Raw genomic sequence first — 13,752 nt, forward strand, 5'->3', positions numbered from 1 at the left:
AATCAAGATGAACAAATTGTTAAAAAGAAAAAAAATACATTATTCCCATAACTGTCTAGTACATTTCAATTTATTTTATAACCAAACATAGTTTTCTAATTTCTATGTTGTTCCCAAAACACAGCATCTGGGAAATAACACATCACTTAATTAGCCCAGGAATCCAATTAAAAACAGAAGCTGGTTGGAACAAAAACCTTCAGCCACAGGGGGTCCCCAGGACCGAGTTTGAGAACCACTGACTTAAAACAATATAAATTATATATAAGATGAAAAAATAAACATTAAGGCTTAATTTGAAACAAAAAGGATCAGTTAGCCCTGCACCCCTGCCCAGACATTCTTTCTACCGTCACACGTGTAAAATTAATATTTAGATTTTGTTTTGCAGAAACATGAGTGAAGCTCATCACTGGACTTACCTGCTTAACCCCCATCACGCAGTTGGCTGTAAACTTGTTGAATATAATAAAAATGCAACAGGTGTATTTCCATGAATGGTCTTGTCCTGTCCTGTGCTCAGTCACTGTTACTATTTTTTTCCTTGCAGGAAGCTCGATGATTCAAATGAGCAAAATAGAGAGCTGGTTCAGGTGATAGCAAAGAGAGAGGAAACCATTCATAACAACCAGCTACGATTAGAGGAGAAGTCCCGGGAGTGCAGCCTTCTAACGCGGCAAATGGATAATGCCATTGAAGATGCCCGGCGTCAGGTATAAATTCATTCTAACAGGGACCAGAAGATAAATGCTGTTGACACGGACAGGTCCTGAGCAGCTTCTTCATTTTGTACCGTCAGTTATGTACAGATGACTCCTAATGTCTAGACTAAAATTCTTTATAAATTGACTGATTGTGTGATTTAAATGTGAGGTGATTTTCTTTGTATCTGTTCATTTCCTAACACATCATCTTGGGATAAATATTTGACCAGTTTTTTTTTGTTTATTTATTTGAAACTAGTTAAAAGACCGTAAATTTCAACTATTCAGGATGACTCTTTGTGCTTTTCTTACATTTTCCCAAATTAATGAGCAGTTTAAAAAAGCACATACAAGTTAAACATTTTATAATTTCTTACTGCTTCCTAACACTTTTTTTACTTTTTTCATATCCTTCAGGTCAATTTTGAGCCACCATTAACTTTCCTGGATTATCTGCTGAATTTTCAATAGTTTGTTCATAACTCACATAAACATCCTAACTGCCATCTGTTTAGCTTGGAATTGTTTTTAGTAAACTGCCCCGACTTGACAAAAAAGCAACACATTTTGAACACAGTCATGTCTATCCGGTCAGTTTTGACTCACCACATTTCTAGATTTTTATGAGATTATGTAAAAGCTACAATGCATGTCCCTCTTCAGACAAAGCAAGTAACATCTCCGTTCATCTATCTGTGCCTTTTACATCAATGTCTCTGTCTATCTGCCTGTTGTTGAGTGCCTTCTGTCTGTCTGTGTAGATCTACAGAGATTTTACATTCCAGTTTTTGGTACTGTTTGTTTCCATCCCATTAAACCACTCTAAATGTCATCCTTTCAAATTTCCCCCTTGGGACAAATAGAACTCTATTTATCTATTATATAGTGCCTTTCTTATCTATCTAATAAAAGAGTTATCAGAATCACGGCAAAAATGCCATATGTAAGGCACAGACATTGTGAGGATTAAAAGGATTCAGTTTTTTTTTTTTACCCCTATACATGTAACTTTAAAAATAAGACTGACTTTATTTTAATTCCTTTTTATGATGATTTGTGGAGCAAAAAATATATACTATTTTAACACTTTGTAAAAAGCAGTTCATATCAGCTAAGCATGAACAGTATATTTTATTATAACTGCAAGAAAACATAGAAATCTTGAATAGTTTATTTAAAGCCAGATTGTAAATAGACATTAAGGAGTACAGACTAAACCACACTACACCACTGTGGGAATGGCTTTTAGATATTTTTTTAATTGTTTAATTTGATAAAATAATAAAATTGTATACCTGAGCTCATATCTCCATTTTATAATCTACTTATCTGGTTGAATCTGACAGGGGTTTGCTGCCCTTCTTAGTAGCATTGGGTACAAGGTAGGAACCAGCAGTAGATATGGTGTACCAGTCTAAACAATTTTTAATTTGGCTTTGGCAATATATAAAGAGGAAAAGAACAGTTTTTAAAAACAAATAATGTCAGTCTGTGAGAGCTGTTATGAAGTTTTTGTTCACTTACTCTTTCCTTAGATGGATCAAACAAGAGAGCGAGCTTTATCAAAGGAACATTCAACACAAGCCAAGATTCTGGACCTAGAAGCCCAGCTGAGCCGCACCAAAGCAGAGATCAATCAACTGAGACGATCCAAAGAAGATGTAAGAGGATTGTTGTGGGTGTTAGTTTTTCAAGACGCCATGTTTTCAATGTATACGATGTCCATTTCCTCAGCCGTCTTCAGCCAATGTATTTATGCACTTGTGTATTTTTCTCACATTTCTCCCTTCCCTCTTCTCTCCACCCATCTCGTAGGCTGAGCGTCGCTTCCAAAGCAAATTGCAAGACCTGAGGGATCGTCTGGAGCAGACGGACAGCACCAACCGTAGTCTACAGAATTATGTGCACTTCCTCAAGGCGTCCTACGCAAATGTTTTTGGAGATTCTCCCCTCACTAGCTCTACACTGCGTCCTCCTTCTCCCATCTGAGTAATATCCCGTGCCATGCAAGTCTTCCTTCCCCTCCTTTTTCCTCCTAAGAACTCCTGGTCTTGGTGCAGTGACTTTTATTCACAAGCGGTTGATATTTTGTTACTGTTTATTTATCCGGTTTACTCCAACCGAACTTGCCTGTCTTCTGTCATCATAACCCCCAGATCTCTTTAAGTTTTGGAGTTGAATGGCTGCTGGAATGTCAAATGGCTTTTTCTGTCGGTTGTCTTGCTGTCACTACTTTTGTGATGAAATTCCTTGGTATCTGCTAATCAGTGACACCAATTTTTTTTTTTTTTACACTTCACTCAAGTCATCCTGGGAATTTATCATGTTCCTTTGTCTGATCCTTTCTCTTCTATAGCTTATTGATTTTGTAAAGGTTTGTAAAATGTAATCAGGTTAATGTGGTGTTCATAGAGTGCTCTTCCCAAGGTGGAGGCGAGAAGGTGCTGTGTTGTTCACGTAAGGCTGATTCCTACCATTGTGTTAATTGTCCTCCCTATTAATTTTGAGCATGCAGTTTCATGATTCCTTGCTCAAACGGTTTCTGCGTCATGTCCCATAAATCACAGTGCAATCGGAAAAGGCAGTCGGCTCATCGTGCTGGCTTCTTGAGTATTTTATGGTATTGTGTTTTATAAGCATTTGAAATATATATTTATATACATATTTTTTATAAGTATAATGGTTTGTATTGTATATAAATTATTTGTGAAGGAAATATAATGCTTTTCACAAGTTACAGGCTAATAAAGTCTACCCTTTCAAAAGCTGCCCTTTCTGACAATAGCCGTTAAACTGATGGGGTGGATTTTGTGTGCCTCGTTTCTCACCATTACTAGCTACTAATTTTTAGCACTCTAATAAGTATTTAATTTTATTTTCAGTTTATTTTTGTACAACCCCAAATCAGAAAAAGTTGGGACAGTGTGGAAAATGTGAATAAAAAAAGAAAAAAGCAAGTTATAAATTCTCCTCAAATTTTATTTCATTTTAGACAGTATGAACACAAAATAATTCATGTTTTGGTTTTTTTTGTCAACATCATTTGATTTGTAAATAAATATCCATTCTTGCCATTCAGGCTTGCAACACATTTCAAAAAAAGTTGGGACAGTACAGCATTTACCACTTTGTACAGTTCCCCTGTCTTTTAACAACACTTAAAAGACGTTTAGGCATTGAAGAAATCAAGTGACTAAGTGTTGCAGGTGTTAGTTTGTCCCATTCTTCCTGCAAGCAACGTTTTAGGTGCGCAACAGTACGGGGTCTTCGTTGATGCATTTTTCGTTTCAAAATGCAGCAAACATTCTCTATAGGAGACAAATCAGGCCTGCAGGTAGGCCAGTCAAGCATCCGCACCCTCTTCTTACGCAGCCATGCCTTTGTTATGCGCGCAGTATGTGGTTTGGCATTGTCTTGCTGAAATATGCATGGGCGTCCCGAGAAAAGACGTCGTCTTAAAGGCAGCATTTATTCCTCCAAAATTGAGATATACTTCTCAGCATTGATGGTACCATCACAGAAGTGCAAGTTACCTTTACCGAAGGCACTGACACAACCCCATACCATGACAGACCCTGGCTTTTGGAATTGTATCTGGTAACAGTCTGGATGGTCCTTTTCCTCTTTGGTCCGCAGCACACGGCGTCCATTTCTTCCAAAAAAGATGTGAAAACCCGATTCGTCTGACCACAATACACGTTTCCACTGCACAATGGACCATCCCAGATGCCTCCGAGCCCAGAGAAGTCGACGGCGCTTCTGAACACTATTTATGTAGGGCTTCCTTTTGGCACAGTACAGTTTTAGCTGGCATTTCCTAATGTAACTACGTACCGTAGTGCTTGAGAGTGACTTCCTGAAGTAGTCCTGAGCCCACGCAGTTGTATCATTTATTGATGAATGACGGTTTTTAATGCAGTGCCGTCTGAGGGCTCGGAGATCACGGCCATTCAGTTTAGGCTTGTGCCCTTGGCCTTTGCGCACGGTAATTTCTCCAGATTCCCTGATTCTTTTCACTATGTTATGCACTGTAGAGGGAGAAATGCCCAAATCTCTTCCTATCTGTCTTTGAGAAATGTTTTTCTTCATCATTTCAAAGATTTTTGCCTACACTTTGTGGCAAACTGGCGATCCTCTGCCCATCTTTGCTCCTAAAGGAGTAGGCCTTTCCTCGATGCTGCTTTTGTACCGAATCATGATTGCAATCACCTGTTAACATCACCAGTTTCAAATCACATCATTATTTAGTTATTATACCTCATTACTACCCCTTAATTGCCTCCATCCCAACTTTTTTTGGAATGTGTTGCAAGCCTGAATGGCAAGAATGGATATTTATTTACAAATCAAATGATGTTGACAAAACAAAACATGAATTATTTTGTGTTCATACTGTCTGCAATGAAATAAAATTTGAGGAGAATTTATAACTTGCTTTTTTCTTTTTTTATTCACATTTTCCACACTGTCCCAACTTTTTCTGATTTGGGGTTGTATATTGCTTTTCACTGAGGGCAGGAGCAGAGAGCTGTAACAAGATCACAGCTAGATACAGATACAAACTTTACAGATGAGGGGCATTGCTGCCTCATAGTAAGGAGACCAGGGTTCACATTTCAGGTTCTCTTCGCGTCTGTGTTGGTTTCCTGCGGGTGCTCCAGATTCTTCCCACAGTCCAAAGACATGCAGGTTGGGTAAACAGGCAACACTAAATTATGTGCGTTTGCATTTGCCCTGTAATAGACTGGCGTCCTGGCCAGGGTTTGTTCCTGCCTTTGCACCCTGTGCTACCTGGGATAGGCTCTGGCACACACGACCCTGGTCTGCATTGCGGGTCACAAAATGACATGACTTGACTGATGACTAATTACAGTGGGTATAGAAAAGAATCGCCCCCTTTGAAAATCACGTTACTGCTTTACAGCCTAAAACGAAAATGCATGAAAACATTTTTATTTACTTGATGCAATCGATGACATCCAAGTGAAAGATAACAGCAACAGCTCAGAAAAATAATCACTGAGAATGATGAAGGATCACCTCCTCCCAAACAATCCTTCTAAACTCAATCAGGTGTTAACTACTAATCATCTCATTGCACACCAAGCTAAGTGGCTTGCACCAGTGGTCAGTTGTAATCATTCTGATTCATTCTGCTATTCCGGGAGCATCCCAGTACTTGGAAGTGCAACTCAAAGCAAATCATCAACTATGGTGGCCAGGCACCGCCAAAAGATCTCCAGGATAAAGTTGTAGAGAGGCACAAGTGAGGAAATGGATACAAAGAAAATCTCAAAGGCTTTATCAATCGGTAGGAACACACAGTAAAGTCCACAATCAAGAAGTGGAAAGTGTTTGGTACTACTAGACAAACCTCCCCAAACTGGATGGAAGACCGGGGAGGAAACTGGTCAAGGAGGCCAATGGCAGCTTTGAAGGAGTTACAGGAATGAGAGAGTGGTCACTGTGTGTATGTGACAACAATGTGGCTTGTATTGGAGGGCTGCATAAAAAAAGCCACTCCTCAAGAAAGGTCACATTAAGTCTCACTTGAGCTTTGCCAAAATGCACCTTTAAGATCCTGAGGCCAAATGGAAAATGTTGTTATGTTCAGATGAGACCAAAATCAAACTGTTTGGCCCCAGGCATGACATCGCCCAACTCTGGCTTAGACTAAAGCCAATGTCACCGGTACAAAACTGGGGCTGTCAAACTCAATGACTGCGATTGCAGATGTCATAGCCTAAAGATCTCCAAAAGTTTAAATGACAAGAAATGGCTAGGGATGTCAAATTACTCAAATGTGTGATGACCTTCCAGCAGCAACCACAAGTGTCCCCGTTTTTGTGAAGGCGAAAAACGTGCTGCACAAAGGGTTTATGGGTATGGATGGTTCAGCTGCAACCTCCCACCTCTTTTTTCCATTCTCTCATGATCAATAAAACACGAGACATCAGAAACATGAACTTCTCTTCTGCTTGTGTGTTCCTTGTTCCTCATCACTGCGCTCTGTGCCCTCTACTCCCAGATGAGCAATCACTGCCTCTCAGCTGCCGCACACACAGTGGTGCCCCCACAGCAAATGACCCGGTCAAATCTGTTTAAGGGGCAAATTGCTGGCCATGTCAGACTAGATGACGGGGTGGCGCCGACTTGCTAAGATTTTGTAAATGAAGGCTTTGACTGAAAAATCCCTGGAAAAGTTGTCTGATGGGACACGGCTTTTACTTTTAATGCCAGACTGGCTTGGCGATTTTGAGGTGACAGACGTACCATCTGGTCACGAATATCCTGTTCCTCTTTTTATTGTGTGTTTGGGGTAAAAGAAAAAAATATTGGGCTCAATCAGATGCCTCCCTGATGGTACCGTGTGTTGGATAAGAATGTGCCCCTACATCTCAACAGTGAGGGGGCCATCAATTCTGATCAAATCATCACCACCTCCCAATGTGGAAATGAAGCCCCTTCTGCAGAGAATCTCCACTGTTGCCTGCAGACATTCGTCCACATACCGCTCTCGGGCCCTTCTCCGGACAAACTACCCTTTAGCTGGCATACAAATTGCAGATGTTGACTCCCAAGTCCAGACCATCTGCACCCCAGTGCTTGTGTTTTCTGGCTACGCTGTTTGGCTTTACTGCCACCTCAGTAAAGGAATGGCTTTTTCGACACAATTGTTTCCCCAAAGACCACTTCTGATAAGACTTCTTCGTACTGTAGACGAGAATGGCAGGGTCCCAGGTTTGTTCTGCCAGTTCTGCACCGATAGCGGGTGCTGGTGTGTTGTGTGGCAGAAACACACAGCTTGAAGAAGGCACTCGGCGACCACAGGATGTGCAGGCCGAATCGAGCTTGACTGCGTGATGTACACACGGCCTCGATTCAAATGAAATAAGCGCCCAGCGATGGGGCCGTCTTTACATTTATTTACGGTTCTTATCGAGAGTTCACCCCTTTTTGACTCCCAGCTTCCCGTCCCCTTCATCCTGACACTCATTAGTTCCACCAATACTTCTAAGCCTAATGCGCGCAGCACCCTATCTCACCCATCATGGCCACTTGACAGGCCCTGTCAGCACCTTGAACCTGTCCAGTTCCTGCCACCATTATCTTTAGTCGTCAGCTCAGGGGGCACTGGGGAGTTGGGGGTCTGCCTGTCAGCCTCTCTCTACATACCTGACCTTCACTCATGAAATATTTTTGATTTCCAGCTTACTAAGAAAAATAAAAAAAACATACAAGCCTTTTTGAGATTTAACCCTTTCTATACCAACATGCCTTAAACTGTAATGCATTTTTTCATATATGCTCACGATTCCCTTTGAGTATATGCAAATCATCAGCTTTAAGAATATACTTTTCTATACCGGGCAGTAAGCTTAATGTATTTCTTGTTTGCTGCACTCGGTTTCTACTGCTGTGTTTCTTGTCCTCATGCTTACATTTATTTTATCCAAAGTGACTTACAAAGGAGGTCAGCATAATCAGGTAACTTCAGTCTTGGGACTGTTTTTGAACAAGCATAGAGCCCACTTTATTGTGCGTCTGCAGAAGAGTTTTGATAAAGAGTGGACAGGTGGCTGTCAGGCTAAGAAGTAGTGCTGGTATCTGGAAGGTGGCCGGTTCAAATCCCCATTACTGTCAAAAGAGATCCTACTCTGCTGGGATGTTAACCTGCAATTGCTCCAGGGGTGCTGTACAATGGCTGACCCCAAGGGGTATACAAAAACTAACAAAGAAATTATATAAGAGAAATAACCAAAAAAAAAAAGCACACCGGGAAAGAGTTGTCTGCTTGGGAGAGACTTTGAGGGTGAGGATGAGGAGGAAAACAACCTCGATTCTGTTTGCTGTATTCACTGTTGCCGTGGTGTGAGATTTGCAGGTTCAATTTGAGCTGACTTTAGGGCGCTTAGCCTGAAAACTGCTGCAGGGACGCTGTAAAATGGCTGACCCTACACTCTGACCCCTAAAAGATCATGCAAATAAAACAATGTCCCCTTGGAAACTAATAAATTATATCAAAAAAACAAAATGCATTACATTCATCATTCCAATAGATGGCGCATCACAAACATTAACACTGCTTTGAAAAATTCCATACTAAGTGGCATATTAGAGACACATGCAATGCATTTGTTATTCCAACAGATGGCGTATCACAAACATTTGTTTCAGTGTATTTTATTTGTACAAATGTTTCTGTTGGAATGACAAACAATGCATTTTATTACTGCATGCATTACAAAATACATTCCAATAGATGGTGTATTGCAATCGTTAACACAAACATTTCAACCCATCTGGGACAGGTAGCACTACTAGTGTATTGAATTTAATTTGAATGCCAACATTACAATAAGACACATTGTATCCTGCCTTCATATAGTGAACTCTGACTCCATCTGGGCCTTGCAGACTCAGAGCTATGCTACAATTGACTACCAGTGTATTTTTACAAGTGAAGGGCCTGCTCAGGGTCACGCCATGTGTCAGAGGTGTCAACTGAACCCTCATCACAGAATATCATCCCAAGACAGAAATTCACACAGAGTCCAAAGCCTTCCGATTCCAAATCACACCTTATTATTATTGTGCTCTGTCCGCAGAGAAAGACTCTACTCCTGGGCATGGAGACTTCCTTGTACAAAACTTGACATTGATAAGATACTTAAACACTCCTCCTTATGCCAATGAACAACACCTTAATGGTATTTTGCCATTTTTATCCCCCTCTTGCTCATCCATGCCCACTGCATACCTTACACTCCATATGCCTTTTGGCAGCTTGCCTCCTTTGTGTTCCGTCTCTTTAAACCATGATGCCCCCTTATTGCTAATCCTCCACCCAGTCCTATGGGATAATATTTCAGGATGGTAACTCTAGTGCTACCAGTTTCTAAGGGCTTTACTGTATCGGTGGCTAAATCTAGCAGGTTCCATTTTTTAAAAATACAGCAAGTGATCAAGATAGTAAAATTAAGTGCTGAAAAGGTGCATCAAAAGTATCATATAAAATTATGCATATAAGTATAAAAATACACGCAAGTACATATAATCATGCAATTAGGTTTCAGCTATCTCCAGTGTCATTTTCCAGTCTCAATCATTACTTCCAGTGCTCATCTTAAACGTATATAGTCAAATAGATGCTTAGCTTATTCTTCCATACCCTCTGCCTTGTTGTTTCAAATCTCGGACATGAATCGTTTGGCCGCCCTCGCTGCTGACAGTAGAAGATTCATCCTCCGCTGCTTATGCCAACACGAGGCTTTGGAGACGATAATAAATTTCAGGAATGAAAAACCTGAAATAAAAAACAAAACACTTACATCGAGTTTCACGTTGTATGCAGAAAAACATTTATTCTTTCAAAGGGTCTAGTTAAGATTTTTGTATTCAGACTATCCGTTATTTTCTCCATTCAAATATTTTAAATCAAAACTTATATCATGTAAATGCCAGTATACAGTGAGGGACGAAGGAGCCCGAGGAGGCAGCCAGTCCATCACTATTTGTCCACTTTCCTATATAAACATTAATATAATTTATGATATGCTAAACTAGACGTAACGTTACATACATCCATACATCCATTATCACACTTAATCGAATTCATCGAGTCCCGAGCTCCGGAGCCTATTCTGGCAAATTCGAAGCCAAGGGCAGGGGCTACTGGGGGATAAGTTTACAGAGGGACAATTTGGCATCGTCAGCTATTCAAACCAGCACATTTTAAAATACGATTAATAAAAAACCGCATCCCATTGAAAGGTGCCCGCTACGCCACTGCCTCCAGACCCAAATGCCGCTTCAGACTGTTTAAACAAGGAATGGGAGGGACTTTATGATCTGTGGGTTTTGATTGGTGCAACGCTCCAGGCATAGCATACAGTGATTGGATGGAACTGTTGTGACCTGTGACCGCGGAAATTCATCACTTCGAGACTTTCGCTCCTCGTTTGCCGTGGGTTGTTGCTGTTCCTGTCTCGTTAGGTTTTTTTAATTTTATTTTGAAGCTTTAGGAAGTTCTGCACGATCATGCCTTATGATAACCGCTGCATGGAGACGCTGGACGCTCTCCGTAACTCCAGCAAAGGAAAGCTGACCTACAATCCGGAGGGTCCTTGGTTTATCGAGGTAAGGCGGGGCTGCCGGTTTTAGGGCTTGCGATTGTGCGTGAGGACACTTAACTACAGTCGGTATACTGTACGTACAGGTCTCAAGGCAGCTTGGAACGGGACCACATTTGTAAACAGATGGGTAAACGCCTGGCTGGTATTGCAGAGAATCTTTCAAAGTCTGCCGGCAGACATAATAAAGGAATGCGAACTCCATGTTACGGCTGCGGTCCTGTGCGTGAAAAACATTAGCAAAAGAGTCCGAGAGCACTGAAGGCTCTTTTAAAATGGCTGTTAGTTTAAGAAATGCGTCAATGCAAATACAGTATACAGACCTACACTGAGCAGCTAATTGGGTGGAGAAAAAATGAAACCAAAATCCGGGAGTGTATTCACGTCAGCCAAAGCCCAGACGTAATGAACTCCATTGATCAAGTGTGGACCGGAAAATGGCACTTTAAGGGCACTTTTGATCCATTCCAACAGAACTTGTGAGGATCCGCATGAACAATTGGGGTAAACTGCCAAAATCCAGGTGCCCAAAGTTCGTAGAGACTTACCAAGAAGACTAGAGGTTGGAACTGCTGCCAACGGGGCTTCTACGAAGTACTGAATGAAGGGTCTGCATACTTGTGGGAATGAGGGACTTCGGTTTTTGAGTCTGAATACATTTGCAAATCTTTCCCAAAACATGTTTTCAATTTGTCATTATGGAATAGTAAGTGTAGGTTGATGGGCAAAAAAGGCAAATTTATCCATTTAAAATAAAATCGACAACACAGTGAGGTGTGCAGAAAGTGAATGGATTTATCAACCTGCCTCCCTCCCACCCTGTCTGTCTCACAGTGCCCTTCCTATCTATCTTTCTGCCTGTCTTTCATACAGGGGCCTTCTTGTCTGTCTATTATATAGTGCCTTCCAGTTCTATCTATATCTATCTATCATATAGTGCCTTTCACATCTATCTATCTATCCTTATGTCATACAATGCTTTCTCTGTCTGTCCATAGCTCTATCTGTTTATCTAAGTGCATCTTGTTATTTATGTACCTTATACTACATAGCGCCTTTTGTATCAAATTATTTATCCCTCCTTCTATCCAGTTAAGCAATGAGAAATACGAATGTGCGTGTTTTGAACCTCACAAATAAAACCGATGCCCCCCTGCCTGAAGTGTTGTGTTTTAAGAAATTAAACAGAATGGGGGTTGGCAAAAGAAAGGTTGACACTGTGGCTGATTCACCACGGCTATTAATCATTCACACAGCGGCGGCTCCAGCAGACGGCACGTTATTGGCTGTCAGTTAAAGTGGCGAGTACGACTGTGCTGGAGGATCGGTGCCTGGTTGGTGTGACATGAGGTGTGATTTTTGAGATGTGTAAACTGACACGGTGCAGCGACGAGATTAGCAACTGCGGTCAACAAATCTGACATTCCCCATGAATGAAATTTGTGTAAGGTGGTAATCGGCTTAAGGGGAGTGACAGTGTGAGGTTAACTGAGGTGGTATCAAAGGCCTAAGCATGATATTTAGCCACATGTCGTTGGCACGCATGAGAATTAAACGGCAAAATGTGTGTTATAGCTGAGCCACAATCAAACACTACAAAGTAAGAATTTTGTTGTTCTAACGCATACTGAGTCGCTCCAAGAAGATGGTAGAAAGCAAACAACTAAGTGTGTTGCACTTGAGGGAGTCAACGTAATTGGTAACTTCTAGTTTCCTTAAAACAAAAAACTTGCAGTTTCCTGTTGGTAGACCTTCATTGAAATCCATTTGATGATGAGGCAGATCTAATTTATTATTAGCATGAGTATTACGGCAATGTGGCAACGTGATTTGAGGCAATTTTAAATGAACTTGGAACAAATCACCTTTGAATCAGCATAACCACCACTGCCCTGCTGAGCTGCAGCAATCCGTGAGACAACAAAACTACTGACCCCCGAGCTAAAACGCCCGCTCACCATTAAACAAACACACACACACCCCAACGCCCAGAGTAGATGCTTTCTGTAGTACTTGGGCACAGCAGCTAATTATTCGTACTCCACAAAAATCTCTCCACCCAAGCAAGGCCCAGCCCGAGGTGAGGCTTTCAATTGACCTTTTAAGATCTCCCACAGCTCCAGCAACAACGTTATGTGCCACCTGAATAGAGACGGGGAGACTCAAAGAGGTGCCTGACTTGTGTTTTGTCTTGGCCTGTGTCAATCCTGCCATTTGTGACACACACACACACACGGAGCAACAGCACTGAGCAGGAAACGTTTTGTTTTGCGTCCTCTCCCACCATAACCTCTCATCTATGGGGGAGGAGCGAAAGCTTTAGATTCGTCAAAAATTTCAGTCTCGACATTTTAGGGTTCCCTGATACCAAAAACATCGATATCTTGATGATGGGTGTGTCCATGTGTGTCACAGTTTCTTGATGACGGTCTAGCAGGGGTGTCGAACTCCAGGCCTGGTGGGCCGCAGTGGCTGCAGGTTTTCATTCTAACCCTTTTCCTAATCGGTGACCAGTTTTCACTGCTAATTAACTCATTTGCCCTTTGTTTTAATAGCCCTGGTTTTAAGGATTCAGTGCTCTGACTTTATTAATTTCTTCATCGAATGACAGCCAAGCAGAAATGAGACGTGAAACGAGCCAACAGATGACCATCTAAACTGGGTCTTCAAACTCCAACCAATTTCACTTCAGTTTCTTAATGAGAAGCTGATTCTTGCTGTTAATTAAACTTGTTCTTTAATTCCATGGCTTGTTGCTGCTCTCATTCTGCCACAGCAGACATTTCCAAAATTGTTGACTTTCTGTTTTTTCTATGAACACCAATGTCAAAATGTTTTGGTGATCTGAGAGATCAGCCTTACTGAGACCTTCACCTTTCTTTATTTTCAGATATTGTGGATAGCTGGTCGTGTGG

At 41.3% G+C, this 13,752-nt stretch overlaps 2 protein-coding genes across 5 annotated transcripts in view; both read left to right on the top strand.

Annotated features, from left to right (window-relative positions):
- Positions 1-3,472, top strand: part of odf2a (outer dense fiber of sperm tails 2a) — a 42,345-nt gene extending 38,873 nt beyond the window's left edge. For all 4 annotated transcript variants that reach the window (XM_051931794.1, XM_051931796.1, XM_051931795.1 and 1 more), the window contains exons 17-19: positions 551-713; positions 2,240-2,365; positions 2,520-3,472. In XM_051931794.1, coding sequence (XP_051787754.1) covers positions 551-713; positions 2,240-2,365; positions 2,520-2,693 — 463 coding nt within the window. In that variant the 3' untranslated portion in view covers positions 2,694-3,472. The remainder of the gene's footprint in view (positions 1-550; positions 714-2,239; positions 2,366-2,519) is intronic.
- Positions 3,473-10,486: 7,014 nt separating this feature from the next.
- gle1 (GLE1 RNA export mediator) overlaps positions 10,487-13,752 on the top strand; it is a 44,250-nt gene continuing 40,984 nt past the window's right edge. Inside the window, exon 1 of the mRNA XM_028808601.2 lies at positions 10,487-10,844. Coding sequence (XP_028664434.2) covers positions 10,746-10,844 — 99 coding nt within the window. The 5' untranslated portion in view covers positions 10,487-10,745. The remainder of the gene's footprint in view (positions 10,845-13,752) is intronic.

This window comes from Erpetoichthys calabaricus, chromosome 9 (genome assembly GCF_900747795.2).
Source record: "Erpetoichthys calabaricus chromosome 9, fErpCal1.3, whole genome shotgun sequence".
Classification (NCBI taxonomy): domain Eukaryota; kingdom Metazoa; phylum Chordata; class Cladistia; order Polypteriformes; family Polypteridae; genus Erpetoichthys; species Erpetoichthys calabaricus.